We start from the raw sequence: 19,182 nt of genomic DNA, 5'->3' as shown, positions 1-19,182 counted from the left end.
TCTTCTGAAGTAACTGCATACAGTTCACAAGTGACTCATCTGTCAACTTCACAAAAGAGGTTCAAGCTTTGCTTTTCTCATTTGTTCTCCAGCAGCACTGTTTGCTTGTTGTGTAAGAGGTAGGCCTGAAGATGTTAGTTGTGCATCAGTGGTATGGAAGAACTGTTAATTCCAGTATAAACCAACTTCTGTGATTTTATGAGACCCAGATATTCCAAAGGAAGGAGCATTACTGTGGGATACTGCCATGCCAAACAAGCTGCAGCTCTGACACTACAGGTAGCCATATACAAAATACTTAGCTGATGGGGCAGAAGTCCACCTGGCTGATCAGGGAGCTTCTGTTGTACAAACAAAAAGAACTGATGGCCTCGGGGAGAAAAGGCAACTCCAGAGGCCTGCAAGGAGGTTGGGAGGTTATGCAGGGAGAAAATGCTCACCAAGCTGCTCTGCAGGGAACTGCAGGTTGGCAAATGTGTTACCCATCTATGAGAAGGGACAGAGGAGAGATCCTGGGAACTACAGGCCTGTCAGCCTCATCTTGGGGCCAGGGAAGGTCATGGAGCAGATCATCCTCAGCACCATCATGAGGCACATATGGGACAACCAAGGGTTCAGGCCTAGCCAGCCTGTCTTTATGAACACAAGCTGCCCCAGGGGAGGTTTAGATGGAAGATGAGGCAGAACTGTTTCCCTGAGAGGGTTGTCAACCCATGTGCCAGGCTGCCCAGGGAGCTGGGGGAGTCTCCAGCCAGGGAGGGATCCCAAAGCTGAGGTGCTGGAGGGAGGCCAGGGGTTGGTGGTGGGCTGGGCAGGGTGAAGGGAGAGCTGGGACACAATGAGATGAATTTAAAGGGCTTTTGGGAGTCTATGACTGAAGCTCAATCACTTAATGAAAGAGGCAGAGAAGGGTCTGGTGCCAAATGTCCAGGTTGTAGAAAGCCTTAGGGCATGGAAATGGCCTGTTTCGCTTTTCTGTGATCACACTTGGCTTTTTGTTCTTGCCCCTCATGTGTGAATGGGATTTGGTTATGATGGTGACTGTCATGACCAGAAACTTCTGCTTAGCCCCCAGGCAGGAACACCACTGAAGAGATGTAGTACAAGTACTAGTAGAATACTCACTGCACAATCAAGCAAACCATTGTTTTTACTCGTTTTCACTTGTACCTGTGTCTTGGTTTTAGTTTGGTTTGTGTAGGCAGTCTGCATACTGGATGATCAATTACATTTTTTCTAGTTCCTTGGAGGCCTGTAATTATGGCTGAGTTCTTGTGGTGTTTTCTCCCCCAAACACACGGTGTCCTGCTTTCCAGACAACACTGCAGCACTGGGGGAGAAGGAAAAGCACAACACGGGATTTTAATAAATACCAAAGCAGAATGGCCATATTAATTGCTTCTTCATATTTCTCCATGCTGCCCCTTGTGCATCAGAGATCTCTGCAAAAACCAGAAGGGCTGTTCAGCTTGTTTTCCTGCTGTGAGGCTTAGGAAATGTTCATCGAAACGAGACAATCAGTAAATGGAGAACATTAATTCTGAGGTGGTTTTAAGTACATTTAGGTTTTTTGGTAGGGTGACAAGGGGTGCACTTTTTCTTGTGTCTGTACCATCTGGTGCACTGCTTTTGGTAGGGTGCCATCACGGCACAGACAAAGGAACACAACACAGTCTTTTAATTCCTCTCTATCTTCGGAAGCACGTACCAGTGATTTCAAACCAAACCAGAAGGGGCTTGGGTTTTAAAGAGGCAGCTTCCTGCCCAGGCAAATCCTCAACAGACCATGAGATTGCTGCAGTGGTTTGAAATCTGCACACACAGCAGTGGTTTGAAATCTGATCTCTGTTGTTACTCAGAAATGCAACTATGACTCAGTCTGATCAGGCAGTAGTAACTGTTTCGTCGGAGTTAGTCAAGATGATCAATAACACCGGTAAGCAGCAGTGTAAGTTAGCTGCATGGTAAAGCCATACAGGTTTGTCATGGAGCTGTGAAAAATGAGACTGGGTTCATGGTATGCCTAGAAACTACACTCTGTGGCTCTTCTAGGACTGGGCCTGCTTCTGGTTTCACTGTTTTGTCCAACAGGCACAGAAAGCTAAGATAGGAGGCAGAGCAGGTAGTCAAAGATCCTTTCACGGTGAAGTCAGGAGCAAATGATGTCTGTAAAACAATATGTGCATAATGTGATCAAGTAGTTATTTCAGATTTGTTCTTTGAAACAAACAGACTCAAATGCTGTTGGGTCCATGTAGAACAGTTTGGGATTTGTGCTGCATCTAGGCAGGAACAATCGGGAGCAACAAACACGGTCAGAGGTCAGCGATGTCGAGCACACGGCTTGCGAAAACGATCTTGTCTTGGTCACTGCCTGTCTCCACTCTCAGCCACACTTTTTCCCCAGTGGGCACAGATCCAGTGGCTCTGGAAGACAAGCAGGAACTGAAGTAACTATGGCACGAGTAATAGCTGTGTGCCAAAGAAACTCCATCAGATGTCTGAGATCGAAACCCCACGGTGACACGCACATGGGCTGCGTGGATCGGGGTGAGCAGCAGGCACACATCGCTTCTGGGGTGCGCTGCAGCCGGCACGGCGGTGCCTTTCAACTCGGGTGAAGTGAAAGGAGCCTTTTCCCCCGGTGCTGGGCGGTTTTGTCCAGCCACTGCTGGTGCACGCGCGGCCATCGCGCAGTTCAGCGGCCGACGCGAGGCACCACCCGGGACCACCGGGGCAGGACGCCTTGTCTGAGGGAGAGGAGAAACCCTGCAGCGACCGCCGCTCCCTGCCAGACGCCTCCGGGACACAGCCGGGCGCCGGCAGCCAGTGTGCCCCGCCGGCTCCCGGCTGTAGGGGCAGTGCCGGGGCTGGCTGCCCGGGCCGCTGCCCGGCGGAGGCGGCGCCGGCGCCATAAAGCGGCGCGGGGCGGCCTCTGAGGGGGGCGGTGGTGGCTCGGTGCTGGTCTCGCGAGAGCGCCGGGCTCGGGCGGCGGCTTCTCGCGAGGGCTGCGGCTCCGGACCCAACATGGCGGAAGGTAAGGGGGGGAGCCGGGTGAGGGGCCGGGCGGGGCCGCGGCCGCCGGGGGTAGGGGAAGCGCCGCGGGCCGGGGCGGCTTCTCCTCTCGCCGGGGACCGAGAGCCGCCTCCCTCGGGGGGCTCCCGCTGCATGGCGGGCACGGCCCTGCCCGCGGCGGGTGGGGCAGGCCGCCCCCGAGCCGAGCGTGAAATGGCGGGGGGAGGGCTCTGCCCGGCCGGGACCCCGGGCTGGCACCCCCGCGTCAGGGCTGGCCTGGCACGGGCGCCCCGGCCCCTCAGGAGCGGCGGTTTGGGGCGCGGGGAGCCCGGCGGGACGGCTCGCGGACCCTCTCCCCTCTCCGGCGGGACGTGCGGCGGTGATGCCGGCCGGGCCGGGGGAAGAGGCCGGCTGGGTCCGTCGGAGTCGCGGCGGGCAGCGGCTGTGCTTGGGGCAAGGCGGAGAGGCTGTGCTGTGCTGCAGCCTCCTGGTCACTTGCTGCTGGGAGCCGTTTTGTCACGTTTGGGCTCTGATGAGATGTGCAGAACTCCAGGAGTGCTCTTGTGCTTGGAGGCTATCCGTTACACCACGTCGAAATTATTCAATTGAGATAATGGGACTAGAAAAACACTTGGATTTCTACACTCCTGTCTGCAAGACAGAAGCTTCCTCTTTTCCTCTCTGGAGGAAACTGAGTCGACAAAGTAAGCTAAAATGCCCCAAGTTACAAAGGGAAGTGAAGGCTGCAATTTACAGTCTCAAAAGCACAGCCATCAGCTCTCGAAGTGCTGCTCTCAGCCAGTGCTGGAATTTTAAAACCACTTGTGGAAGATTAGGATGTAGCAGATGCTGACCTGCTGGTATACATTGGCCAAGAGGATGCTGCAATCCGACTGGTTAACTAAATTCTTAGGGCAACTCCTCACTTCTTTTGTGTGCTGGAATGCCACTGTTTGATATTTAGCTGACCAGCCTCTTAGGCTTGCTTTTAAGCCTTGGTGACCCAGTTCTGGGAGGCATTAGATCTCAAAGTTGTCTTCAGGTGGTGAAACTTTCCCCACTGAGGCCCTTAAGGATCTGAGGTTCTGGTTCAGGGTCCTGCTCTGCACAATGAAGTTGTAGTTGATGCAAGTGTCATTTCAGACATCTGTACTTCTCAAAGATTCTTTCCTAATTCAAGTAAAAACTCCAAAATCTTGGCTAAAGAAAGCCCATGACCAATGAATGGTCCTACGTATACAGGAGTAATAAAATGGAGTTACCTCTAATTATGATATCTGAGTGGAGTGACTAATTTTCTTTTCAAACAGATTACCTGTCTGCAGCAACACTTTTCTGGTTAAGAACTGATGGTGTTGGAGTGTCAGCTGAATCTGTGTACACAAGTCCTGAATTGAATTTAGTGCAATTACTGGGTATAAATTGGCTGAACATTTTGTAAAGACAAGCTGAGCTTGCTTTTGTAAGAGTTCTGTAGCACCAGTACTAGAGGGTATTAGGTTATGTGCAGGCATGGGTAAAAATCATTGGATTAATGTTTGAGTGTAAAGCAGCAGGAAGTATGCAGTAGTGTTTTGGGGTGGTTGTCAGGGCAAAGATCATTTAGTGTGCAAAAATGAGTAGGAAGAAGAAAGCAGTAACTTATACAGGTTTGGTGAGATGGGAGCCAGTGTGGAGCAGTGGATGAAGGGCCTGACTTAAGGAGGTAAGGAAATAATATATCTTTCTGAAGTGTTTCATTTGAGTCTGCTTCATAAGTAAAGAGATATTACTGGTATCTTCCAGTGAAGCTGTCCTTTCTGTGTCTTCTTTAGATCTGTGTATGCATGCAGTAACTGTACATTATACTTGAGAGACAATCAGGTGATGGCCATACATCATGTGGACTGGCCAGAGTATGTGCTGTGTCAGAATGATTGCCAGCTTGAAGATACAATGGTCACTTCCCACTGATTTCTGCAAAGTGATGATACCACTCCCTTCCAAAAATGAGGACTGTAAATAGTAAACCTGGGGTTGTGGTGCTCCTTGTTTAGAGGTGATGCTTCTACTTGAGATTGAGCAGGTTCCAGTTTTGAAGCAAGGACGAGTGTCAGAAGGATGGAGCCAGGCTGTTCTCAGTGATGACCAATGATAGGAGAAGGGGCAACAGGCACAAGCTGGAACAGAAGAGGTTCCAAAGAAACACAAGGAAAAGCTTCCCTGTTGAGGTGAGGGAGCACTGGCAGGGGCTGCCCAGATGGGCTGTGGAGTCTCCTCTGGAGACATTCCAACCCAGCTGGATGAGTTCCTGTGTGCCCTGCTCTAGGTGGTCCTGCTCTGGCAGGGGTGTTGCACTGGATGAACTTTCCAGGTCCTTTCCAACCCTTAAGATTCCATGATTCTGTGATAAGCATCTCTCTTACTAAGCCTTTACATGAATGGTGTACAGGGAAAGCTTGAGGCTGTGCTCTTTGGCAGTGAATATTGGATGTTGAGGACTGTCTTGACTGTGCACCTGAAATGTGCTCTAAGTTCAAATATTGCCTGCAGGGTGTACAACAGTAGCTACTACACAGTAGTACATGTGCTGATGTGCATGTTGTTGTGTAAAATAAGACTAACTCTGATTTTGCAACTCTTTGAGTTGCAGGAAGTGTTTGCTGTCAATCTGAAAACTAGATTTCTCACAGTTGTTTGAGGTATTTTCACTGTCGGTAGTGATTGTCTTGGATTGCCCTGGAAGCAACAACAACCACCCTGATTGTTGGCTGTGCATAAAGCTTCAACTACTGCCATTTGAGGGTTTAAGGTAGTTTTGTGTTGTGTCCTATTAACTTCTGAGTCATTTGGAGCCAGGGAGCTGACTTTGGTAAGATGACAAGTGTTTGAGATGTTACATTATGGTACTGATTCTCTATTCCCACCTTCACACTCTCATTGCTTGGCTGGAAGATGCAATGTTTTTTTAGAGATGCTGTGAGATTCAGCAGAGAACTTCTTATTCCTAGCATTTGAATTTGTGTGGCACCTAAAAATCAGTGCATGGTGTTCATATACTGATTCTTGGTGTGGTTCTCAGTTTCTTTCAGTGATCACTCTTGGCTCCTACCAGACTTTTGTTCTCTCTGCTGTAACAGTGGGGCTTGCTTTATGCCACCCTTCACACCTACCTTCCTTATGAATCAGTTGGGAACGAGCTGTTTTTCAAGAGATAATGCCCTTCTAGTTCTGGGAACACTTGGAGCTGCATTTATCTTACCAGAGCAGAATTGGTATTCCTAGCACAGTTCTGAAATCATAATAAATTCCAATTGAGTAAGGAGAGTGTCTCAAAGGAGATGATGATACCTATTAACTCTTAAAGGATGAAGCTAAATAAAAGGCCGTTGAAAAAAGCACATTGTCAAACCTGCTTGAGTGGTATTAACTCAAGAGTAATACAGGATAAATTACTTTCTGTTTATCCATTACAGTAGTTGTGAAGCAAAAGACTTAGGAGGGAGCATTTGCTGCATAGAGGAAAGGCTAAATGAGACATTCTGTCTGCAGCTGAGCTGGAGAAGGGTGCTCTGCCCTGGGGACCTGTATTGAAGCAAGACCAAGGTCAGCCATGCTGTTGAACTTTTGTAGAGAAGCAAGAAGAAAACAGTGATCAATAGAGCTTGGTTTCCCGTTGTTTATAGTAGTGACTTAGTTTTAGTAAATATTTGAGAGAAATTGTTGAACAATGAATTCCTGGCTGGTAGGGAGTAATCTTGTAGAGACTTTCTCACTTGAAGCCACTGATTACCTTCCAAATGTCTCCTTCCTGTCCCCTCTCACCTTAGGACTGTTTTTGGATTTACACCTTATTTGGAAAATCAGATTAATGATGGGAACAAATAATCATTTAAACACAATGATTACTACATATAGTTTGTGCAACTAATCTGTAAAAAAGTATTTGTAAGGTGGATTGCTTTGAAGCATCTGTACTGGTATTACCTTCCAACACTACAGTAGAAGTTTTTCATACAAGTGGTCTGGGTTGAATTCAGGGAACTGATTTACCAAAACATGCTGAGAAGTGACCATTTAATTGGGGTGGAGAAAGAGATTCTGTGATGGGACAGAAATACTCAATCAGGGATCAAATTTTTGGGTGCTGTTGCTATGCGAGAGTTGAGAAAGCCACAGTGGTGCCTTGTCACTGCAGAGCCTCCAACAGGGGAATGCACATGTGCCAGTAGAGTTTTATCTATTTTTGATGGGCCTTTAAAGCATACTTTCTGGGAAGAATCTGTTTTCCACATTTCTTAGCTGGGAGTGTGAAGAGTTCTGAACACGTCAGTGAAAAACTGAGATAGATATGGTACACCAGCAACTGCTCTAATGCTCACTTGTGATTGATGCCTCAACTGTAAAGTCAAGCAGCATCTTAACTAAAGTGAATAAATGCAAAAGAACCAGAGAATTAGTCCTCTACCTCACCATAATTCTCCCAGTCATGGACTCCTATGGGGTTGGAAAGCTTATAGCCTTCCCTACTGGGCTGTGTAAGTGACTTTCTGTCACTGTGTTCTGATGATTTGTGATGTGTTTCTGGCTAGCAATGATGTAAAAGAAAAGGTTTAATATTGGGAGTGAAATGCTCAAGTAGTATGGAAGTGCTCATAAAGTTACCCTGAAATGCAAAACAGAAGTGTACATGTTTCAGCCTTGTGGTAATGCTGTGTGCCTCTGCAGAGGAGGTGGCCAAGCTGGAAAAGCACCTGATGCTGCTCCGCCAAGAGTATGTAAAGCTGCAGAAGAAACTAGTTGATACAGAAAGGAAGTGCAATCTCCTGGCTGCTGAGGCTAACCAAGACAATGCCAGTGACACCTTCATCAGTCGGCTTCTTGCCATTGTAGCAGAGCTCTATCAGCAGCAGCAGTACAGGTAAGAAGTCCCCCTTTGGGGAAAGGGGTGTTCCAGGAACCTTTGACTTTTGAGGTGCTAGACCTAGGCAAGGAAAACTTTCTGTGCTCCTTGGTATGAATAGGGTCATTGGTTGCAAGTGCAGTTGGAAAAGCCTGCTAAGATCAGGTAGCATACTGAATCCAGTTCTTGGCTTGAGAGCTCTAAGTAGAAGTTTATCTCAGAGACTGACATTTAAGACAAGTTTAAAGAAAACTGACAATTTTCACTGTGGACAGCAAATCAACAGACGTAACTTTAGACCGATCTGTCTCTAGTTGATGTGTTAATTACACAATGTATCTTCTACCAACTGGAAAGCCCTCCTTTCAAGGGCTTTGTCCTTTAAATCCGTTCTGTACTCCTGTTGTGTGTAAAGAAGCCTAATTAAATCGTCTTCTCTGGCTGTATGATTTAACAGTTCTTAAACAGTGATGTGTGTGACTTAGTGGCATAAATGATACTGTGTCTTTGAATCTCAACATAAAATTAATTTTAATGATTTTCTTTTCATAGTCATGTTAAGGATCACCTTCATTACTCTAGATCCCTTAAGTGATTTAAGCCCAAGACTACAGTGGCACTTACCAATTTCTTTGCTGTTACTGAAAGCAGTGCCAATGTAGTAAAGCAGTTCAGTCATGTAAGGGGAAAATATATAGTGTTGATTAAAATTGCCTTCATGTAAGACCTCTTCATGAGCCTCCCTGACTAAAGGCTCAGTGCCTGGTAGTAAGTTATTACAGTGTACTGGCTAAAAGACTTGTTAGTCTTTTATCATTTGTCAGAAGACTTGGATCACTTTGTTCTTGTTCAGCTTTTCAGTTTTAAAGGCATAGAATAGTGGCCCCAAAGGACCTACAAGTCATGAAATGAGAAAAGTAGCAAGTCTTAGTGCAGGTTTTGCTAAGTAACAACTCTGTATTTTGTTCAGTACTTCATAGTGCTTTGATTTGGAAAATGGTCTGGAAAGCCCACCCACAAAGTCAGAACATTTGCAAGCTGTGGGACTTGAAAATAAACAGGGCATGTACTTTTGAAGTGCAAAGTGTAACCTAGTGTTAATGGAGTTGGGATGAGATCTGTATTCTTGACATCAGATCTCCTGGGATCTTTGGATGCTTGGAGTCTTCCTTGTACTCAGACTGCTGTCAAACAGTGTTTATTCTCTTGCTGGTCTTGCCTGAAACCATTGGTGCTTAGCTGACAATATTGGTACAGACACTGCAACATAAATATTTAACCTCAAGATGGTTGGGTTTTCCTCTCATCTACAGTAATTCCCTTCCATTCAAAACCAGTAAAAAACAAAAGCCCCATGTGCTTTAAATACCAATATTTAATTGCATTTCTCCCTAGAAAAAGCAGCATTATGTCATGTGGCAGCATGTTGTACTTAGCCAATTAAATATGTTTTGGTGTCTGAAACAACTCGAACCTAAATGTAGATACCAGGACAAAGGTACTATGGAGATGCAGAATCCATGTGTATCTGAACACAGGGGGAGTCTGTGTCTTACATATCTATGTTGTTTTTCTCTTATCAGTGATCTGAAGATAAAGGTTGGGGACAAGCACATCAGTGCTCACAAATTTGTCTTGGCAGCACGCAGTGACACTTGGAGCCTTGCCAACCTTGCCTCAACAGAGGAGCTGGATCTGTCAGGTCAGTCATTGCTTAGTAGTATGATGCTTGAATTGTCTTTAGGATGGCTGATGAAAGGGCCTCTTGGGAAAAGGTTACTTCTGTATCTTTCAGACCGCTGTTGTTAACAAAACATGGTGCTTAATCCATTAATTATGAAGCTCTGTCTCTGGAACATGCTAGTATGCCTGTGAACTGGGTGCTAGCACTAGTAAAATCAATAACCTGCCCTCTTTAGTGACCAAGGGTTGAGGATGGTGGCTTGCTTGTCTTTCCTAGAGTCAACATAACAAAAAACCAAATCTATATGGAGGAGCTTGACTTTTACTTTCTAAGGACAAGGCTATTTGAGGTAGTGAGCATAATTCCTCTGAAGTGTGTCATGGAAATATCTTGCTGCTTCTTAACACAGTCTGTGTGGGAAATGAATGTGTTATTAAAAAGAGATTCCCTTTGGCACTTCAGTAGCTTTGCAAAATAGGTGAGGAAGAGAAGTTTTCTAAGACAGTCTTGTACAAGTTGGTGTTTGGTTCTGCTGTAGCTCTTTCTTGCATGTACTTACAGTGGGCAGTGTTTCTGTAGATTGAATCTCTTGACAGGCTTTTCTTCTGTGCCTGACAGTATAGAAGGGTCTTGTACAATTAATTTGAGAGCAATAAAAACAGGCATGAAGTTAAGCAGGTTTGCTGGCTGGCATGTTGAATATTAAGCATTGGCTTCACTTTCTTCACTTAGCCTTATCATGAATCCTAAGTGCAGACAAACTGGAAAGCAGCAAGTCACAGCAAGCTAGTTTTGTCAGACAGCATAGGTTTTATGGATCTTTCTGCAGCCACAAGAAAACAGGTGCCAAGGACATTAAAAAGGAGTGCTATGCTAACAGAAAGTTATTACCAAACAGCTCTTAGGGTAATTGTAGTTTCATTGCAAGTGGCAGTCCATTGCATTTCCAACTCCACATTTAAGGTAATCTGAGAATCTCAAACGTAAATGCAGTCTTGCATGGTTAACAATGCAAATGCTTTCTATTATAGATGCTTAAAATAAGTGCTAATAAATGATACTTTCCACTGTGCAAGGTTGAATTTTATAATGAAATTTGAGAAATGGTGCAAAGATTAGGTTCTGACATAGGGAACAGCTTGTTGCTTGCTACAACTAAGAACTGTCATGGTTTTCTGAAGAGGTTCCCTTAAGATCTTGCAAGCTAAGATTGCCTGAATCTTAACTTTAGGATATAGGCAGCATTTGAAATTGAATGGCTTTAGAGTTCATGTAATCTGCAGAATTTTTTACTCTAAGAAGAACAGAAAGAGGTGAACACAGGTTCTTTTGTTGGGGACTGAAAATGAACTCTTCTCTGCCAAGGCAGGAGCTGATATTACAGTTCAAGTAGACTTTCCAATTACTTCAAGTTTGGCACAAGATATTTACCTTACTAAAACCTCCTGTTTTAGGCAAGCTCTGCCAAGTGCTGTCTGGTACTCTGCAAGTAATCTGGAGCATCTCTCCAGGTAAAGGAGATGCTTTAGGGTGGGTATTCCAGAGTCTTAAACATCTATGGTTTTGTTTTAAAAACAAACAAAACAGCTTAAGGGCTTTTCAGAATTGAGTGGTGTTTTGTTGTTTTATTTGATTTCTTATGTTGTGGAGTAAACTCTCATCTACATCCTTGTAAGCAGGGTTCACTATGCTTCTGACTAGGGGACAAAGGTCCCTGGCCATTGGGCTTGTGTATCTCATGTCCTATGCTGCAGGTTTCTATTTTTCTTGCTGTGTAGAGAAACATCAGGCTCGTGATTAGTGTTGTAAACACCTGAAATCTAACCAGCTTCTTAAACTGTCTCTTGCACCTTTCCTAGAAGTGGTTCCCAGCAGTTTTAGGTGCTTTGTAGTCATTACCAAGGTGTGAATACCTTTACTGGAATGCAACAATTCATAACATGTGGGAACAATGTAAAAGAGGGAGGATTCCTAAATTGAAAAGGGGGTTTGTGCTTGTCAAATGTGGATGTGGTTTTAACCATATGTGAGGGACCAAAGACTTTAAAGAGGCATCACTGGCCTCTAAATATGCAAGATTTGTGTAGCAGGTAGGAGATGTAGCTCTGCCTGCATTCTTCATAGTGTTCCAATGGAAAAAAGATTTTCCTGTTTAATGCCAGCACTGTTACTAGTTTCAGCTTCTGAGTAGTTTTGCCTCTGACATTTAGATTGAACTAAAGCAGTGTAGTTTCAACAGGCAATCTTTTTTTTTTTTTCATGGTGGCTGTGACTTTAACAGTAAAAGGAATGGCAACTGCTTGAATAGGCAATTGTTCTTTGGGTATTTTATTAATCCCTGTTGCTCCCTGTACCAGATGCTGACCCAGAAGTAACCATGGCAATGCTGCGGTGGATCTACACAGATGAACTTGAGCTGAGAGAAGATGATATCTTCTTGACAGAGCTCATGAAGCTAGCTAATAAATTTCAGCTCCAGCTGCTTAGGGAAAGGTGAGTCTTGATAAACACAGTGAGTCTTCTTGAACTCTTCTACCTTGTTTGAATAGAAATAAGATGATATGTGCTGGAAATTGGATACAATTTTGCTGCTTCAAAGTTTTGAGGTTTTAACAATGAGCAGGACGTTCAGTTTATCCCAGGAAATGAAGCCTTGCACCACAGTTACACTGTAGCAGTATTTCTCATACCTTTCATGTGTACAGTTCCTCTCCTAGTCAAACTAATAACACTAATTTGGCATTAACAGGAAGCAGAGATCAGTGTATTAGTAATGAGCTCTATAGAGTGGTAAGAAAGGAATTGCTAAAGAGAATGATAGGAAAAGTCAATTGCAAGTAGCTTGAAGTATTAAAATACCACAGGTGAAAAATAACTGTTGTTCTGTGCATCTTGGTGGCAACTGTTCTTCATAAAGAAGGTTAATGTAACAGTACAATGCTTTGCCATTTGGATATGATTACAAGTAGGGGCTAGGTCGTTACTTGAATGCATAGAGTGCTCTCTCTAAATAACAACTTAGAGTTAGTGAGAAGTCTGGATGTAAAAACTGAAATGTTTTTAGCTTTTGTACAGCTTTGAAGCACTTGAATTTAGTCAAACATAAAGTACCCTTTGATATAATGATCTATTGCCCAGGGGATGTAGCAGTACGTAGCACTCTCCATCTGTGATTTAAATGTGACTCAATGTGAAACACACTAAATTGCTGTCAAGTCTTCTGACCAAAGAAACTGACATCTGTAAGCCAATGCTAAAACTACCTTCAAACTTTGTACTAGCATAACTCTTTGTGCTCCTAAACATCCCTCAGCCTTGTCTGGTCACAGTAGTTAGTGAAAAGTCCATTTATAATATGCTACTAGAAATTATTAGATGTCTTGCTAAGTATCTGCACCTGGAAACAAGCTTTACACCTATAAAGATCTGCTGTTAAAGTTTATCCTTTCTCTTTATTAAACAAGTGTCTGTATTTGGCATGCCTCTTTCTAGCTTTGGCACAGAAGCTGTTTGTGATCACTAGTACTTATAATATAGGGAAGATGTTCAGCTTTATAACAGTGAAGGAACTGCAGTTTGTTCCTTTGGGAGAATTTGGATCATGGAATCCCAGAATGACGGGAGTAGGAAGGGCCTTGCAGAGCTCCTCCAGCCCAACCCCCTGCTAAAGCAGGTTCCCCTTGATCAGGGGGCACAGGGACATGTCCAGGCAGATTTGGAAACCTTCCAAGAAGGAGCCTCCACACCCTCCCTGGGCAGCCTGGGCCCTCCTTCACCCTCATAGTAAGGAAGCTTTTTCCTTGTGTTTAAAGTGGAACTTCCTGTGTTCCAGCTTGTGCCTGTTACTCCTTGTTCTGTCACTGGGCAGAACAAAGACTGACCTCATCCTCCTGACACCCACCCTTTGAGTATTTATCATCATTGATGAGGTGCCCCCTCAGTCTTCTCTCCAGGCTGAACAGCTCCAGGTCCTGCAGCCTTTCCTTCTCAGAGAGATGTTCCAGTTCCCTCAGCATCTTGGTAGCCCTGCACTGGCCTCTCTTCAGCAGTTCCCTGTCTTGAACTGGGGATGTCTGTCTCCAGTTGCAGACTTCTTCAGTGTGTGGTGTTATCATGGGACCTTGACTTAGATGGTCTCTAATAGTAATCTGCTTTTATGGAAACTGTCTTACAGGGCTTCTGATTAAAGTGTGTTTATGCTGCTGAGCCTTACAGTAAAGCAAGGCCAAGCCAGTTTCTACTGGCATCTAGGAAAAGGGTTATATAGGATCCTCTTACAGCATGGAGAATGATTACAGTAAAGCTGTTTCCTGATTACTAAACACTGACTTTTCTATTTTGCCAGATGTGAAAAAGGAGTTATGTCACTAGTTAATGTCAGGAACTGCATTCGTTTCTATCAGACTGCTGAGGAGCTGAATGCTAGCACTCTTCTGAACTATTGTGCTGAGATAATTGCTAGTCACTGGGTAAGTACTGTCAAAAGGAAGTAAGAGGAAATGGTGTTTGCAGAATATAAGAATGTATCCAGTAGAATTTTACTTGACTTACTGTGCTGTCTAACCTCAGGAGTATCTCTTGCTAGGCTAGCATTCAAGCATTTCAGTCAGGATGGGGCTTATATGGGTTCCTGATACCTTTCAGTGACTAAGGTGACCTATTATGTTGACTCTTACGTTTGGAAGAAGCAGCAGTGTTGATAAAAAGCTGTCAAACCTGCCTGCCCTCCCCCTGGTCTGAGGAAAGGGGCTGTTCCTGAAGCAGGAGTGACTTCCATTTCCATCTGTCTCAGTTATCTTTATACTATGTTGTGCTTTTGACACTGTTAATTAGTGTTATCTACAATATTAATTCATAATTGTATGTTTGAAGCAAAGCACGTTTAAATAGCTCCATCTCTAAGATTTTTATGCTCTCTTTAGAGGTTATGTGTGTTGTTTATCTTGGTGTATATGTCTTGACAGGGGGATAGGTGGCTTACAGTCTGAAGAGTTATTCTGTTCATGGGAAATACTTCACTGTAAAAGGCATCTTACTTTCCTAAACATGAGCCAAACCAAATGGCTCATAAGCAAGAAGGTTGTTTATCAGACTTGGGCTTTGAACTGTTTAGAAGATCATCCATAGTTGGTCTCTGTCTATACAGCTCATAAATCCATGGCCTGTTATTACTTCTAAAAGTAATTCATGGAAATCATGGAAGAGTGTGTCCTCTGTAATGGAAGGAGTTGCAAGGGGTATTGCAACTGACTTGGAAGTGTCACTTGCTCTGACCTGTTCTTTTGAGAAAAGTTTGGTTAACTGAGCAATAGATTAGACTCTAAAGTAAGCCTTGTCAACAGCAGACTGGTGTGTGAGGATTTAGGTTATTCTAAATCTAAAATAGCTCATCCAGATGTGGATGTTCCTTTGTTTGGCTAATGCCATAGCAGAGGGAAGTGCTTTCAACTGTGAATACATAAAGAAAGATTTTTGTGTCTGAATGTGCAGATCAGCCACTTGAACTCTTCTCTGCATCTGGCTCCTGTCTTCTGACAATGTAATTCAGCTGGAAATGAGGTTGGTTTTGTTCTAAGCTTCAGTTTACTTTTATTCAGAGTTTTTCCAAGTCCTGTGGAGTTGCCAGTCTTAAAGTTGTAGGCCTTCTTGTCAGAGAACTCTAATCTGTGATTGAAGTCCAGATAGAGAATTAGTCTAGGGGTTAGTTGTTGTCCATGTCTGTAGACAAAAGGAAAGAAAAAATTCACTAACTGGTCTAGAAACTAAAATGTAAGATGTAAAACTTGCTGAGTGTTTCCTCCTAGTGTTAAAGACTCTCTTGGGTTGTTCCTGCCTGTTGGTGGTGGTATCAAAACAAAGCTTCTGACTGAATTTGTTTTGTGAGCTTCATAATAACATTGTGCAATGCCTTGTTTATAAACAGGAGTGTTGCTTACTCTCTTCTTTTTTCTGTTGCTTCTAGGATGACTTACGTAAAGAAGACTTCAGTAGCATGAGTGCTCAGTTGTTGTATAAAATGTTCAAGTCCAAGACAGAATATCCTTTGCATAAGGCCATTAAAGTTGAGAGAGAAGATGTAGTCTTTTTGTATCTTATTGAAATGGATTCACAGGTATAGTGAGACTAACTTTATCTTCTAGAATTTGGTGTTTCAAATAACTACCAATCTGAACCTTGGTACTGATTTTGGTCACTAACTCTTGTGTATTTAACGTTGCCATAGCTACTTTGATGTGTGTAATGGAGGTCTAGTAGTAAAGGCTTCAGAAAAACATAACTCAAAAGTGGTTTGTAACACTTAAAAACATCTTGCATGCAACAGCTTATAGCTAATAAAAGCCAATACCTGGTATTGCTATGCACATCTCAAGCTGAATTGTGTAACAGTCAACTTTGTTGCTTTGTGGCAACTCAGTAAAGTTCATTTCTGAGAAGAAATTGTATTCCTCTTCTATTGAGTGTTTGAAGTAACAGGTACATGAACACACAAAGCAACTAGCAAATAAGTTCTCCCCCAACAAAGGGGGAAGGAAGAATTACTCAAGTATTAATTATCAAGAATTATTCATTTAATCCTTTGAGATGCCCCAAATCCTAATTGGAAGCTGAGACTGTAACAGTACTTATACCCTTAGGTGCTAATCCACTTGAGATTTGGGGTATCATCTAGGAATAATTACTCAGTTATTACTTTTACTATGTTGACTATGCCTATATAGGCAGCATCTTTTAAGAGCATGCTGGTCTTGCTTCTTGTGACTTAAAGCTTGCAAACAGGACTTGTGTTTTCTCACCGAAGAGCCCTCTGAGTAGACTGGATTATAGTGACATTAGTCCTCTTGCTTTCCTGTGTAAGGTGCACTCACCTAAATGCAACACTAGCATTTTGCATTAGAGCTGAAGGTCTAACATTATAGTAGTTGGGACAGGCTGTTAACTGGTGAGCATACCTCTGACTAATGTGAATTGACTGGACTTGTGTTGTAGCTTCCTGGGAAACTCAATGAATTGGATCACAATGGAGATCTTGCTTTGGATTTAGCCCTTGCCCAGCGATTGGAGAGTATTGCAACTACACTGGTCAACTACAAGGCAGATGTAGACAGGGCAGACAAGAGAGGCTGGAGTCTGTTACATAAAGCCATCCAAAGAGGTGGGTATATATGAAGCCTTGTTAGCTTGTAGTTGATCCCAGAGTGGAATATATATTCCACAGCCTATTCCTGTGTCAATTTGTAGTTGATGCTTCAGTTAGAAAACTGTAGTGAAGGGTGAACTTTGTCCCTTTTTAATTTTTAAACAAACTCCTATTTGGGCTGGGGAAGCTGACCTGCTGGCTGGTAAATGAACTTTATACTGCATGACATCCAGAAATGATCGAGTAGAGTATTGTCTTAAGGAAGAAATGTACAAGATACTGAGAATACTCTGACAAAACGTCTTTCTGACAAGTAGCTGAATCAAGCATGACAGCTCAGTCACAAATAAAGATGAAGCCTTTTTCTAGACCTGGCTTGAATGCAGCATATGCTTCTTTGTGATTATGGTTAACATTAAGTGTCCCTGCTACTGGTCAGCAGTTTTAGCGGAGTTAAAACTGAGTGGAAGAAGATGAGCAGGTGGAGGTGTTTCTCTGCCAACCTGAGTATCTTCAAAGCTCTGGTGAACAGTAGCTGAGTTATCAGAGTGGAGTCCGAGTACAACTACATGATTATCTTGAGCTGTTCACCTTAGTGGAAGATGCATCTTATGAGAATTGGAGCACAGTAGGACCAGGTTGCCATGGCTGCAGTATTCTGATGGCTTTGGAGCAGCAGCATCTTGGCTTATGGCCAAAGTCTGGTAAAAATCTGTAGTGAACAGCTTGTGCTACTGGTTGCCTGCAATGATAACTTTGGCAGCTCTGTCTCTGAAAGTCAGGCTCTACATGAACCTTTCCTGTGACTGGACTTCATGGGTGTTGTAGTGCTACAAGTGTAAAGTTAAAGTTATTAAAAGTTTATTTTTAATGGCAAGCTCTTTTGGACTCTTAGAAGCAGTTTTAGTTTTGTGAGCTCAAGATACAGCTCCCGACTTCTTCCTTTCATCTCCTGCGTGTCTAAACAGGGTAATGCTGGTGTCCGATCCTGTGAGTGAAGCTTCAGCAGCAGGAGTAGGTCAGTGTTGTGATGGCTGCAGCCCTATAAAGCACTAGAAAGATTGGAGCAGGCTGCTCTTCATACTTAATACTAGCATTTGTCCTCTAGTTCTAATGTCTGCTTTTCAGTCTAAGCTAGAGCTCCGAGAATGAATGCTTGCTTTTCGGTAACCAAAGCTTCAGTGAATTAATCACTGTTAACAATCGTGTTCTGAAATGGAACTAAAGTATTTGAACTTGCCATGTGACTCTCATTTCTTAAGATCACTGGACAGTGGGAGAGTGTGTCTCATGGAAATCAGAAGACAGGATTTTGGATTTTACTGGCAGAGATAGTACAGCCATCTGTACTGCTTAAACAGGCAAACAGTTGTCTCTGTTCTCCAATGTTGCATTTGGACAAGCAACTTGTGAATGTGTCTAAAGTAGCCTTTGGAGAAAGGGGAAATATTATTATCCTGAAGTTATTCTTGCATCCTGGCATTTCAAGTCCAAGGTTTCATGTGCTGAAGTGGGCTGAAGTTCTGAGAATCTCTTAAGGGAAAGTTCTTTGGAATGTCATGCATGGTGGGTCCTAACTGCTGGAAGCCCTTACCCTATATGTAGTGGGGCCTTAACTTTCAAGGGCAATGGCTTTGTTATTGCTTTTTATGTAGCAAGACTGAACAGATAATGACTAACTCCAACTACACACTTTTGACTGATGCCCTGGAATAGCACCTCCGGTTCAAAAACTGCTTGTAAGTTTAATCTCACTGTTTGTCCACCTGTGCATTAAAGTATCAAGACAAAACCATTGATAGAATACCTAGCAAACTCAGTAGCACCATAAAAAGTAAACTAGTGTGTGAACTTGAGTCCCATGTAACCTCTGGGCAGAACGCTCTTTCCAAGAGGTTGCTATGAAATATTTTCTGACTTTGCAGTGATGCATTCTTGAAGTTGCCTGTTACTAAAGTGTTCTAAGAGCAGACACTTGAAATGACTTTATGACATGGAAGGAAATGTGTATCAATTTTCTGGGCTTGTTTGTAGGGTATGCAAAGTATGAATCAACAAGTAAATTTATTTTGTTTCACCAAAGGAGATAAATTTGCTGCAAACTTTCTCATTAAAAATGGTGCCCGTGTGAATGCTGCCACGTTGGGAGACCAGGAGACTCCTCTGCACCTTGTGGCATCCTACAACCCCAAGAAGTATTTGCCAGATGTCATGGCAGAGATGGCACAGATAGCAGAGTCCCTCTTACAGGCAGGAGCCAATCCAAATATGCAAGACAACAAAGGAAGGTAAATGCTGGGTCTGATACCAGATTAACAGATAATACTGTAGTGATTTGATGCAGACTGTATCACTTGAGAGGTGAATTCATCAATCCAGTTTGAGACCTGTGGGTAGTACTCAAGCCCAGAAAGCTGTGCAGGCTGAATGACCAATGTAGTTTGTCATGCCCAATTAAGCATA

At 43.5% G+C, this 19,182-nt stretch overlaps 1 protein-coding gene across 2 annotated transcripts in view; it reads left to right on the top strand.

The window, feature by feature from the left end:
- The first annotated feature begins 2,965 nt into the window (after positions 1-2,965).
- ANKFY1 (ankyrin repeat and FYVE domain containing 1) overlaps positions 2,966-19,182 on the top strand; it is a 33,544-nt gene continuing 17,327 nt past the window's right edge. Inside the window, exons 1-8 of one of the 2 annotated variants that reach the window (XM_062012095.1) lie at positions 2,966-3,037; positions 7,723-7,915; positions 9,481-9,599; positions 11,939-12,074; positions 13,927-14,050; positions 15,544-15,693; positions 16,569-16,734; positions 18,803-19,007. In XM_062012095.1, the coding sequence (XP_061868079.1) occupies positions 3,028-3,037; positions 7,723-7,915; positions 9,481-9,599; positions 11,939-12,074; positions 13,927-14,050; positions 15,544-15,693; positions 16,569-16,734; positions 18,803-19,007 (1,103 nt within the window). In that variant the 5' untranslated portion in view covers positions 2,966-3,027. Of the gene's footprint in view, positions 3,038-7,693; positions 7,916-9,480; positions 9,600-11,938; positions 12,075-13,926; positions 14,051-15,543; positions 15,694-16,568; positions 16,735-18,802; positions 19,008-19,182 lie in introns of both variants that reach the window. The other variant, XM_062012094.1, reaches the window with a different exon arrangement.

Source organism: Colius striatus, chromosome 20 (assembly GCF_028858725.1).
Source record: "Colius striatus isolate bColStr4 chromosome 20, bColStr4.1.hap1, whole genome shotgun sequence".
In the NCBI taxonomy this organism is placed as follows: domain Eukaryota; kingdom Metazoa; phylum Chordata; class Aves; order Coliiformes; family Coliidae; genus Colius; species Colius striatus.
The sequence above is the reverse complement of the archived record's forward strand: the minus strand, read 5'-3'. Positions and strand labels throughout refer to the sequence as shown.